The following is a 13,657-nucleotide window of genomic DNA, read 5'->3' on the forward strand; positions in this document are numbered from 1 at the left end:
ATTAATAGAAGACATCTCTGTCCCAGTCCCTAGCCTTCTTCCTCCTCCACTTTCAGAAACTTTACTATAAGCTTTCAGTCCACACCTTGTTACTGGAAAAACAGGCCCTTTCATCAGTAGAAAGAGAGCAGGAATATATGGCAATGGGAATCCAGTAAGGATGAAGTACCAGTTTTACAGTTAGAAGGTCTTTGCCTCCTACAGTTAGAGGGTTTAATGTTGCAGAAAAATACAGCCAGTGTTAATTTTCACCTTTAACTGTGAAGTGTTCCCAATTCAACATTTCTTATCAGGCATTCTAGTTAACTTTCAACTGTGGTACAGATTCTTCATTTTGTTTTTATTGGTGTCTAGCTCATTTCCTTTATTTCTGTTGTCTGTACCCTTCCAAGTAGATTGTCTACGTGTACAAGTTTATCCAAGTTAAAAATGCACAGATGGATTGTTTTATTGTAATATTTCCCTTTAATCCCAAGTGATTGGCAAATTTCCCATTTTCTAATGTTGTATATTCTTTCAAAAGTTAAATTGCTAAGTGTGTTGGCCTAAAGATTCCTTTTCCTATTCTTTGTTTTTGTGTACCCCTCATCCTCCAAAACACTCTTTGTGAATACCTGTTTTCCTCAGCCTGCAGACTGCAGAGCCTTAATAGACAAACTCAAAGTTTGTAATGATGAGCAACTCCTCTTGGAACTGCAGCAGATCAAAACATGGAACATTGGGAAGGTATGTGAACCCATGCTCCCAAAAGACAGGGCTCCCTGAACTATTACATCTTTTTGTATTCTCTGTATGGGAAGAGAATCCACAATGAGGTAGCATCATTCATCAGTTACTTAATGATTATCTTCTGTATGTCTAGTACAGCTCTAGACCAGTAGCTTTTAGCTTGTGAACACCAAGGAAATTGTGAAAGAAAATTTTGCTAGCTGAGGATGAAGAATGTTTACACAGGTATTGATAAAGAATTTCAACCACAGAATTCCATCAGTTTAATTGACAATATAAGTTTGAGATAGTTAAAAGAGTCTTTAGAGAACTCTAAAAATGAACACTTCTGATAAAATGGGTTCTGGCAGGGAGAGTCATTGTGTTTGTAGACCTCAGAATGTAGCCAGAATTCTCTCTCTGAAGACCTAATTAAGGTGTCTACTGGTGTTAGTACATATGTACTTTGATGGATATAATAATGAACTCAGGTTTATATGCCTCAGAGTATGATATTTCTCATATGGGTTTCTGTACTGAGGTGGGGGGGGGTTAAAGAGAAGCAGAGGTAGGAAGTGAACTTGTCTAGGTGTCTTGCTCAGCAGTCCATTGTAGCAAAGCACCCACACAGTACTTAGTACTTTATTCTTTGATGTTCCTCTTTCTCTTCCCTTCTCCAGTGTGAGTTATACCACTGGGTGGATCTGTTGGACCGCTTTGATGGAATCCTGGCAGATGCTGGACAAACAGTGGAGAATATGTCGTGGATGCTCGTATGTGATAGGCCGGAAAGAGAACAACTGAAAATGCTTCTCTTGGCTGTGTTGAACTTCACAGCCTTGCTCATTGAGTACAGCTTTTCCCGGCATCTGTACAGTTCCATAGAGGTAGGAGAGGTTCAAGCCTGTGTGGTCTCTTCTCAAGTAGAATTGTTCGTGTCCAGAGATAAATTGCTATTTCTTTCTGATAATTGCTTCTTTCCTTTTCATTATGGAGGTCTAGGGTTTTCAGTGTAAAAGACAATAATGATGTTTCTTGGATATAGATACCCTTCATAGGTTGTTGGGAAGGTTCTTTACCTTCACTCTACCTTTCCAGATTCAAGAAATTAGAATATAATACATGTATTGCTGTATTCTTGGGAATTTCCAAAAAAATTGATCTTTGTTCCAGGTTATTAGAGCAGGCCCAAGTCACTTAAACTATTAGAAATAGTTTTATTTCCTTGATACATTACTCATTGCCTAAGTGCCCTGTTAGTGTTAATTTCCCCAGGTCTTTGGTAAAGAAATAGGGTAATAATTGAAAGGAAATGGCTTGGGAAGAGTGGAATAACTGAACTAAAGTGTAGCACCCACAGTTTTAAGTGAGGAACAGATAAGCAGTCTCTTAAAGATAAAATAGATTAATTACAAAAGGAAATCCGTAGCCTTCAGGATTATCAGCAACCAGAAATACCTAAGTTTTTTGCCCTCTAAATGACATAATGATTTTAACACTGACCAAATGCTTCAATATATTGATGAACCTTGATTTTATTTAAAAAAAATAAGTAGTCACTCTTAGGTTACTGTTACATACACTATACTGTAACAGTCATAAATGCCACTAGCTATTGTTGATATCTTTAGCTTCTGTATGGAGGACCCTGTTTTATGTTTGTCTCAAAGGATACAGAGGAACAATATAATTATCTTTCTTTCACAGTACTTACAGTCTGCTTAGAGACTTAATGTTCTTGAGTTCCACTATATATTAAAATATCACTTTTGTCTCTTGTAATCCTCTGTGGGGATACCTGTGCAATTTTGAGCTGTTGCTCACTTTTAAAAAAAACTTTTGTTGGACTTTCTGGCTTACTGCTAGATTATAAGCTGCTTATGGACAAGGTTGCATGTTGTAGGTGCTCAAATATTTATAAATGGTTTTTTTGTACTGTTAAACTTCTTGATAGCTTTGTATATATAAACAAATCTATTACTACATAGGCATTTTAAGTTTTCAAGGCCTAGAGTGCCCAGTACCATGAACTTGCCCTTTTTGTTCCCTGTAGCATTTGACAACTTTATTGGCTTCCTCTGATATGCAAGTGGTGCTGGCAGTCCTTAATCTTCTGTATGTATTTAGCAAAAGATCAAACTATATCACACGCCTTGGATCTGACAAGAGAACCCCACTGCTAACCCGGCTGCAACACTTAGCAGAGGTGAGTCATGGGTAATGAGTTGGAAGGGCACAGAAATCAGACCATATAGTTCATTTTCACAGGTGTTTTTTATATTGTCAAAATGGATAGTAATCCCTAAGTTTATTGGCCTAATTGAATAGAATTATGGGGGCCCCCTTAACTAAGTAACCCCCAAAACCTAAGAAGTATTTTCATTTGTTACAAAGCAATTTTGAGGGATTTCATGAATTCCTACTCATAAAGCAGAATCATTCTTTGTTCCAAAATGACAACAACTTTTCTAGAAAGAAAGTTCATAATCAGATTCTACTTAGGAAGGAAATATGGTACAATCTGGATTTGAATCTTGTCCCTGCTTATTAGCTCTGAAACCAGTTTTCTCATAGAATTTAGTATATCTACCTTAAAAGTGTTTCAGAATAAAATAAAATGTAGGTTACTTAGTGCTATGCTCAGTAATTGGTTTGTGATGGTAGTAATTAGAATTGAAGGCAAAAGAAAAAACCCTCTCATATAAAAGTTCAACTCAACCAAACTATTGTCTAGTGTTAGAGACACAAATTGATCATATGTACTTACGGTTTGAGAGAGGTAGAAGGCTTTGCTAGAAAGCTTGCTTATAAGAAAATTGAGGGGCACCTGCGTGGCTCAGTCAGTTAAGTGACTGCCTTCAGTTCAGGTCATGATCCCAGGGTCCTGGGATCAAGCCCCATATCATGCTCTTTCTTCTCCCTTTCCTCTGCCTACCACTCCCTGATTGTGCTCTCTCTCTTTCTGTCAAATAAATAAAATCTTAAAAAATTGGTAAGGCTGACTTCTTAAAAGCCAATTAATGATTACCTCATAAATAATAAAACTTAATTTTCAGGCTATTTTTAGGTACATGATTCCTTAAAAATCTTTTTTTTTTTTTTAAGATTTATTTATTTATTTTAGAGAAGGAGACAGAGTCGGGGTGGGGGGTAGAGGGGTAGAGACAGAGGAAGAGTGAGTCTTAAGCCAACTCCATGCTGAGTGGGAGCCCAACACAGGGCTCAGTCTCACAACCTGAGATCATGACCTGAGCTGAAACCAAGAGTTAGACTGTACCACCCAGGCACCCCTCCTTAAAAATCATTTTTGAATAATGATGTGTGACATGTATTATGAAAATTCTAGGACGTATAGAAAAATGAGAATATTAATCACTTTTAATTCATGCAGATGGAGCTCCCTTCAAAATTTGAGAAAATTTTCTTCTTGTATTTGCAAATATGTATATACAGATGTGCAGCCTGTTTTCTTAACACAATTTTCTCATGTTATTAACAAATGTAAGACAGTTCATTATTGGCTCCCAACTTAACAGTAAGAGAAAGAAGCCATATTTCAATAGAAGCTTCAAAAGCATTTGATAAAATTCAGCATGTTAATTAAAACTAATACAGACTCTTAGAAAGCTAGGAAGACAAACTTTATATAAATCATCTACCAGAAGTCATAATGGAAAAACTGAAGCATTGTTGTTGAGTCGAGAGTCACATAAAAATACTATTACTTTTTGCCACTTAAATTTATAGTAGAAGTCCTAACAAATACAAGAGAAAAGAAGGAAATGAAGGATACATATTAAAATAGAAAACTGGTGGCCCTGGCTGGCTCAGTCAGTTACGTGTCTGCCTTTGGCTCAGTTCATGATTCTGTGGTATTGGGATCCCTACTGTGCAGGGAGCTGCCTTCTCCCTCTGCCTCTCCCCCTGCTTGTGCATATTCTTTGTCAAACAAAGTCGTAAAAAAAAAAAAAAAGAAAACTTGATACTATTTGAAGGTGATAGGATTGAGGCTTTTGGTTTTCTGCGGAGGTGGTATAAAATTATTAGAACTAATAAAATTAGCCAGTAAATAATCACTATACAGAAACAAATATTTCTTCCATACATTGGTAATAACCAGTAAGATGATTAGAAAAAAGACCCCATTCATGGTATCAACAAGTGTATTAAAATAAGCCATACTGGATAAAGCCATACATTTAAGGAGAAGGTAATGTAGAAGGTTATAGTGTGGTTACTAGTAGGGAAGGAACTCTTAAAGCATAAATCTTAACTGTAAAAATTTGAGTTTGATAATACAAAATTAAGATTTCCCTTTCAGTGAAAAACATAACTCCCTACTGGTACTTAAATTGGAATGTAAATCAGCGTACTGCTTCTTTGAACAAGAAAAACATTAGTTGAAATAAACAGTGTACTTACTGATATGGTTGACTAACATTTCTGGTGCAAACTCATTTTGTCATGGACCAATACCACATTCAAACAATTGGTGCAATATCAGCTGGCCTGTGTACAACATTAAGCAGCACTGCCAAAGATAAAATTTAACAGAGTAGTGAGTGATAGATCGAAAGTGTTTAGCCATGTTCTAAGACTATCAAGTGGGGGCGGGGTGCTGCAGTGGCTCATTCAGTTGAACATCTGACTCTTGGGTTTGGTTCAGGTCATGATCCAGGGTCATGGGATCAGGTCATGATTGCAGGCTCTGCACTCGGGCTCGGAATCTGCATGAGTGCCTCTCTCCCTCTGTTCCTCCCCCTCCCCACCAAAAATAAGTTAACAATTTTTTTTAAAGTATTGTCAAGGGCCTGTGTTAGCGTAGTATATTTAAGGGACACCTCCAAATTAACAAGGATAAACAAAGGCTATGCATAGATAATTCAGTGTTGAAACTCATTAGTAATTACAGAAATACTTAGAAACTTATTAGTTTATAAAGCTATTAAACTTTTTTAAATTATAAAATTAATTATAAACAGCTTATAAAACTGTCATGAATAGAAATTAGAAAACTGTGTATTGGTTAAGTGTTAGCAGGCACGTGAGGCTATGGGAACCCTTGACTCTTACTCCTGGGTATATATCCCAAAGGTGGTATCACATTATTCCTTAAGGTAACATCTGGGAAAATATTGCATCATTGTGGCAATTAGTAGATTGGGTACCAGAAAATGTGGTACATGCATATTATGGAATATGTAGCAGTTAGAAGCAGTGAACCAAATAATACCTGTAGCAACATCAGTAGCTTTTAAAAATAATGCTGGGGGGTGATTAAAAATGTTTATTGGTCAGTACCATTTCTGAAACTTAAAAATGTACACACACAGCAATGTAAAGTTTTGAAAAAATTACAGATATCAGAAGTGAAAAGTGTTGTCTTTGGCAAGGAGAAAGGAATGTGAATGGGCAATAATCAGATGGTTTACATAAGTAAGTAAAAGAAAATAAACTTAATCAGCAGTATTTAAGATCTGTTAGAACAAAACTAAACCTTTATCTACAAATTTAAAAGATCTAAATTTGTGAGCAGAGACAACCATTTTTTTGCATGGGAAGATGCAGTATAGAAGAAGCTCTTTGATCAGATTAGGGTCAATAGTTGTTAGGTTAGTTATTGTTAAAATGTTAAAGCAGATCTTTTTTAAAAATGTCATTAATACATACCACTTTTTTAAAAATTTCTATTTATTTGACAGACATCACAAGTAGGCAGAGAGGCAGGTGCAGGGCAGGGGAGGCAGGCTTCTAAGCGGAGAGCCCAATGCGGGGCTTGATCCCAGGACCATAGGATCATGACCTGAGCCAAAGGCAGAGGCTTAACCCACTGAGCCACTCAGGTGCCCCTACATACCACTTTTTTAAAAAGATTTTATTTTTAGACAGGAGAGTGAGCGGGGAAGGGGGTTGTGAAGGGGGCAGAAGGAGAGAGAATGTCAAGTGGACTCTAGACTGAGCATAGAGCCCAGTGCGGGGGAGTTTAATCCCATGATGCCAAGATCATGATCTGAGCCAAAATCAAGAGCCTGAGGCTTAACTGACTAGCCACTTAGGTGCCCCAGTGCATACAATTTTTTAAAAACTGAAACAAAAATGGCAATTCCTTTTCCTCCTTCTAATGTAAGGCCATAGATACTACTTTGAGTGAGAAATAGTCTGTTCTCTTACTTACATAAACTACAACGATCATCTCTGATTTTAAAGTAGAGCAACAGTGTAAAGACTTCTTTGTAAAGGAACCTGAATGCAGAATTAGAAATTTTTATAATTTACCCCTGAATCTCTTTTCCTAATTTGACCACTTTTAAAAATCTTACCTTTTAGCTTTTGCCAAATATTTGGATTAGTTTTAATATAAATAGTTTCCTTTACAGTTTAAATCATTGTTCTGTGTAGTGTTTTAACTTCCTTGTATACAACTGACATAAATGAGTTTAGAGATAAACGCCTGATTTGGTACACATACAGATAACTGGTGGAAGCAAAAGAGTGATTGCAAGCAAAACATATATTCAGTATGTTTTAAGTTTTTTAATTGGTATAGGAACAGACAAATATGTCTGCAGAATAAAATAGTAAGCCCCATGTTGTTTATAAAGAAAAGTGGGACAATTCAAGAGAAAAATGTGTTTAGATCATTTCTTTACACTATTCACATAAATCCTACAAACCTATTTAGAAGTAAATATAGGCAATCTTTAACATCTTTCATGAGGAAGGATTTCCTAAGTCAGGAAACCTATAAGCCATTTTAAAAATTGACAGATTTTATGTGAAAATAGTAAGACTTCTGTATGATAAAATAGTTATAAGTAAAGGGCAGATGACTTCTTTCTTAACCTGGGAAAAAGTATTTGACTGTGTACAACAAAGGAGTAACACATTATGTAAAGCTTTTACAAATCATTAAAAATGTAAATAACCCAGTAGAAAAACATGCAAAAGTATATGGACAGATAATTCATAAATGAATATGAAATCATTTTTAAACTGTCAAGAAAACATGAAAAGAGTACACCAGTAATAATGGGGGAAATGTACATTATGTGAGATCATTTTTTACCATTAGATTGCCAGCATTATCTACAATTGGCTAGGTTGTGGGGAAACAGGTACTTAGGTACTTATAAACTGTTGGTGTAAAAATGCCCTTTTGTAAGGTTATTTAGCCACACCTTTAATTTTAAAATATATATATTTTATTTCATTCAGTAGTTCTATTTTAAGGAAATTTTGTTAGGAACATATTCAGATATGCTCAAAAATTATGCTTAAGTATTCTCACTGCACCATTGTTTGGAAAAAAATTTTTAAAACATCATATTTAACAAGGCATGAGCCTATATGTGACCCTAATAGAGCTCCTCAATGAAAGGATCTCTTAGCAAGAAAAGTTAGTTGAAGATCCCCATTTATGGTTTTTTAAAAGTCCAAAAGTAAAACTATATTAATAAAGTGAAGAAAGAGTTACATATCTTAATTGTAAGCTTAGATAGGGAATTGAATTGGGGGAAAAGATGATGGGTCAGTTTCACTTTTTATATTCTTTGCTTTAAATGTTTTATAGCTATAATATACTATATATTTTATAATTAAATGTGAGAATTTGTAATAACTTTGTAGATCTATCTTTAATGACTGTAACATTCCATTGTTTGTGCTATAGTTGTTACCTAATTTAATGCCTACTATATGTAATCCTCTTAATACTCTGGGAGTATGAATTCTTACACTCATTTTACAGGTGAAGAGTATGAAATTAAGCAAGCTGAAAGGATTTGCTTATAATTCCCATAATCAGACAGTGATTTGGGGTTTGAAACCTGATCTGTCTGCTTATACGAGTTATACCCTTTCTGGGGATGTACCATATTGAATGGTTTTCAGATTTCAGAACAAGCTTTACGTTTATAGATGGAAGAAGAGTACTCTAGTTAATTTAGTATTTTGTGTAGAGCCATAACAGCACCTATCAGAATTAATATCTTGTCAGATCATAGCACCCCACTTAGAGGCTGATTATCTGTAAAACTAATACTACTATATTTAACTGTTCTGACCATTTAGAAAGTAAAAGTTAAGATGCATACTATACTTTTACATGGCACACATATGCAAAGTGTGGAATTTTTTTGCTGTAGTTTTTGGGTAGTTTGGGGTTATCTTGTTCTTTTCTTCCCTTGGATCATTCTATCACCAGGAAGGATTGCTTAAATGATTGCTGTTACAGTAGTCTCCCCCACCCTATCCACAGGGGATACATTCCAGGACCCCCAGTGGATGCCTGAAACTAGAAATAGTACTGAACCCTGTATATACTATGGTTTTTTTTTTTAAGATTTTATTTATTTATTTGACAGAGATCACAAAGTAGGCAGAGAGAGAGGAGGAAGCAGGCTCCCCACTGAGCAGAGAGCCCGATGCGGGGCTCGATCCCAGGACCCTGGGATCACGACCTGAGACAGAGGCAGAGGATTTAACCCACCGAGCCACCCAGGCACTCCTACTATGTTTTTTCCTGTACATACTTATGATAAAGTTTAGTCTGTAAATTAGTCACAGTAAGAGATGAATAATAATAACTAATTGAACAGTTATAAAAATATACTGTAACAAGAATTACATGAATATGGTTTCTCTGAAAATACTGTTACTGCATTCACTCTTCATCTTATGATATGATAAAACGCCTATATGATAAGTGAGGTGAATGACTAGACATTGTGACGTAGTTGACCATCTGATGGTATATCAGGAGGATCATCATCTTTCAGACTGCTTTTGACTGTGGGTAGCTGAAACCATAGAAAGTGAAACTTCAGATAAGGCGGGACTGCTGTATGTTCTGTTGTGTTTTGGGCTCCTTGTACCGTATGATAGATGTGTGCCCCCTTTTTCCTCTGAATTGTGCTAAACGTAAAGACTATAGATGGAAGGTTAACTTTTGAGTCCCAGACAATTTAGAATCTTGATGGGTGTAGCTTTTGTTACTATATTATGTGCTTGATGGCTTTGTTATTACAAATAAGAGCATCTTAATGTTTTCGAGGGTTAAGATATAATATGCTAGGTATTCAGTAATAGTAGCTACCATTACTCAAACTACTGTTAAAATTTTTAAACTTAATTTTTCTCAATTTACACTATGTAATTTGTAATGTAAGTTGTTGACACGGGTTGCTTTCTCCTATGTCTTCTTTTGAAATGTGACAGTTCTTCTAATAGTGGTCTTTGATAGACATTTTGGTTTGTGCCTTTTCATTTTTTAGATTGCTTCCTGAATCTGAATTCTTTCTTTTATCAATGCCCTGTGCAACAACTACATGTATTCACTTGCATGTGGTTAAGAACTTGGGTTTAGAAGGACCTAGTTCTGTCAACAGATCAGATTAATCTCTATATATCTGTAAATTGGGGATTATGGTATCTGCCTCATAGTTTTGAGGTATAAACTAAATGAGGTCTTAAATAAAATTCCTAGGTTTAATGCTGAGCATGTTGAAAGTACATAATAAATGGACACTATCATTGAAGATGGTTGTCAGCACATAAACTAAATAAGTCCCTTTTATATTTACTTTGTTTTAAAACTATATATACATTATTTTGCATAAGTACATATTGCCATGCAGTTTATTTGGTGTAGTGTGTTTTTCTCTTGGGTCATCTTCCTACAACCTAAAATGTATCCTGTACATATAAAAATACGTATGTATTTTTATCTTCTCATTATATTGACAGTGTTTAGCATATTTTTATCTTTGAATTATAAAGGCAGGATAATTTTGCATCTCAGTTGTCTTATTTAATGGTTTGTTAAAAATTCACTAAATCACTTATATGTCTCTTTTAATGGCTACCTAATATTCCATAGTTTGTTCCATAATTTATTCAACTGTTTCCCTATTAATGCATATTCTATTCTTTCCTGTTATGAACAATGATTGCTACATTAAGCAGTTTTATATATGTCCTTACTTACTGATAATTTTGATTCTTTGTAAGAGTCCCAGTAATCTCCATGTTACTTTAATTGGCCCTTACTCAATGAGTAGTGAATTTGACCATCTTTTCATGTTTGGCTATTAGAATTTGCTCTTGTGGGATTATCTGTTCATATGCCCATTTTTCTCTTGGTTTAGTGTTTTTCTACCAAAGTTCTGTTGGAGTTATTAGCTCTTTGTCTCTTTTAAAAGTATTTTCCCCAAAATCCTTGTGTTCTCTTTGTTTATTGTGTTTATGTACATACTGTTTTCAAAAATGGTTCAAAAGAAGGTAGATGGCTTCGAGACGAAATGTTGAACATCATGTTTGGATCTTTATGAAAAAATGACTTTGTATATGGTATCTTTTCTCATGATAGTTTTTTTGGTGACTCCCTTAACCCAGTGATGTGGGCCAGTTGTGAATATGAATAGTGGTTCGTTAACTGCAAATATAGAGGAAGTTCTCCAAGAAGACTTAATGAATTGTTGAAAGCTAGTTGATTTTTGTTGTTACTGTTGTGGTTGTTTTAAATTTATTTAAATTCAATTTAGTTAACATATAGTGTATTATTAGTTTCAGGGGTAGAATTTAGTGATTTATCAATTGCATATAATACCCAGTGCCTAATACTTCAGGTGCCTAATGCCGATCACCCAATTGCCCCATCCTTCCACTGACCTCCCCCGCAGCAGCCCTCAGTTTGTTTCCTGTAGTTGAGTCTGTTATGGTTTGCCTTCCTCTCTTTTTATCTTATTTTATTTTTCCTTCCCTTCCACGTGTGAGTGAAATCATAAGGTGATTATCTTTCTGTGACTGACTTACTTCGCTTAGCACAATACCCTCTAGTTCATCCGCATCTTGCAAATGGCAAGATTTCGTTCTTTTTGATGGCTAAGTAATATTCCATTATATATTTTTTATATATATACACACACACTACATTTTCTTTATCCATTCATCTGTTGATGGACATTTGGGCTCTTTCCATAGTTTGGCTATTGTAGACATTGCTGCTATAAACATTGGGGCTCAGGTACCCCTTCAGATTATAACGTTTGTGTCCTTTGGGGAAGTACCTACTAGTGCAATAGCTGGGTCATAGGGTAGCTCTATTTTCAACTTACTGAGGAACCTCCGTACTGGTTTCCAGAGTAGCTGCACCAGTTTGCATTACCACCAACAGTGTAAGAGGGTTCCCCTTTCTCCACATCCTTGCCAACATCTGTTTCCTTAGTTGTTCATTTGAGCCATTCTGACAGGTGTAAGGTGGTATCTCACTGTGGTTTTGATTTGTATTTCCCTAATGCCAGGTGATATAGAGCACTTTATCATATGTCTGTTAGCTATATGTATGTCTTCTTTGGAGAAATGTCTGTCCATGTCTTCTGTCCATTTCTTGATTAGATTTTTTTGTTCTTTGGGTGTTGAGTTTGATACGTTTTTTTAAAAGAGTTTATTTGGGGTTTCTGGGTGGTTCAGTCAGTTTAGTGGCTGGCTTTGGCTCAGGTCATGATCCCAGGGTTCTAGGATCAAGCCCCCGCATCCAGTTCCCTGCTCAGTGGGGGAGCCTGCTTCTCCCTTTCCCTCTGCATGCCGCTCCCACTGCTTGTGCTAGCTCTCTCTCTGTGTCAAATAAAATCTTTTTTTTTTTTTTTTTTTTTTTTTTTAAATTTTTTATTTATTTGACAGAGAGAAATCACAAGTAGGCAGAGAGGCAGGCAGAGTAAGGAGGAAGCAGGTTCCCTGCAGAGCAGAGAGCCCGATGTGGGGCTCGATCCCAGGACCCTGGGATCATGCCCTGAGCCAAAGGCAGAGGCTTTAACCACTGAGCCACCCAGGCGCCCCTCAAATAAAATCTTTTAAAATGCTGTTTTTATTTTTAAAGATTTTATTTATTTGAGAGAACACAAAGAGGGGAAGGGCAGAGGGAGGGAGAGAAGCATACTCCCAGCTAAGCAGGGAGTCAGATAACAGGGCTCTATCTCGAGACCACTCATCTGTTTTGAGCCAGTTGGTTTTGTGAAGGTCTAGTACACTGGTTCTCAAACTTGAGCTTGTATCAAGTAATTTTATTATTGGTCTCCCCCTCCTGTTTATGATTCAGTAGACCCAGAACAAGGCCCGATAATGTGCATTGTTGTTGTTTTTTTTTAAATTTTTATTCATTTGTTAGAGCTAGTGAACACAAGTGGGGAGGGCAGGGAGAAGGAGAAGCAGACTTCAGGCTGAGCAGGGAGCCCGACGTGGGGCTCCATCCCAGGACCCCAGGATCATGATCTGAGCTGAAGACAGACATTTAACCAACTGAACCACCAAGGCACCCCGATAATGTCCATTGTTTACAAATTTCTAGGTGAGATTAAGACTACTGGTCCAGGGACCACACTTTGAAAACCCTGGTCTAGTCTATCCTATTGTGTAAAGTTATAAAATCTTACTGAATTCTTACAGCCGCATCTCAAAGAACATCAAGCCTTTTTCCTGATGTCTGAATACTTACTCTTTTTTTTTTTTTTTTTTTTTTTTTTTTTTTTTTTTTTTTTTTTTTTTTTTTTTTTTTTTTTTTTTTTAAAGATTTTTATTTATTTATTTGACAGAGAGAGATCACAAGTAGGCAGAGAAGCAGGCAGAGAGAGAGAGAGGGAGAAGCAGGCTCCCCGCTGAGCAGAGAGCCCAATGTGGGGCTCGATCCCAGGACCCTGAGATCATGACCTGAGCCGAAGGCAGAGGCTTAAACCACTGAGCCACCCAGGTGCCCCTGAATACTTACTCTTTAGCAAATCCCATCTAGTGAGGCGGTGTCAAATATGCCTCTATGGCATGGTTGGTAAAATAGTTATTTATTGGGTGTCTGCTTAATTGCTAGGATCATGGTAACACTATGGGTAGGTGAGCATAATGAAATTCAGAAGTTACATTATTTTGGGGAATAACCTGTGGGCTCTTAGCCTCTGATGAA

At 36.3% G+C, this 13,657-nt stretch overlaps 1 protein-coding gene across 17 annotated transcripts in view; it reads left to right on the forward strand.

Moving 5' to 3' along the window:
* The window catches only part of HUWE1 (HECT, UBA and WWE domain containing E3 ubiquitin protein ligase 1), a 173,342-nt gene that overhangs the window by 36,256 nt on the left and 123,429 nt on the right, over positions 1 to 13,657 (forward strand). For 14 of the 17 annotated variants that reach the window (XM_045087833.1, XM_045087836.1, XM_045087835.1 and 11 more), the window contains 3 exons: positions 628 to 726; positions 1,389 to 1,595; positions 2,762 to 2,914. The exons of the other annotated variants lie outside the window; for them this stretch is intronic. In XM_045087833.1, the coding sequence (XP_044943768.1) occupies positions 628 to 726; positions 1,389 to 1,595; positions 2,762 to 2,914 (459 nt within the window). The remainder of the gene's footprint in view (positions 1 to 627; positions 727 to 1,388; positions 1,596 to 2,761; positions 2,915 to 13,657) is intronic. 17 annotated transcript variants of the gene reach the window in all.

This window comes from Mustela putorius, unplaced genomic scaffold (genome assembly GCF_011764305.1).
Source record: "Mustela putorius furo isolate JIRA1106 unplaced genomic scaffold, ASM1176430v1.1 tig00001566_pilon_pilon_pilon, whole genome shotgun sequence".
In the NCBI taxonomy this organism is placed as follows: domain Eukaryota; kingdom Metazoa; phylum Chordata; class Mammalia; order Carnivora; family Mustelidae; genus Mustela; species Mustela putorius.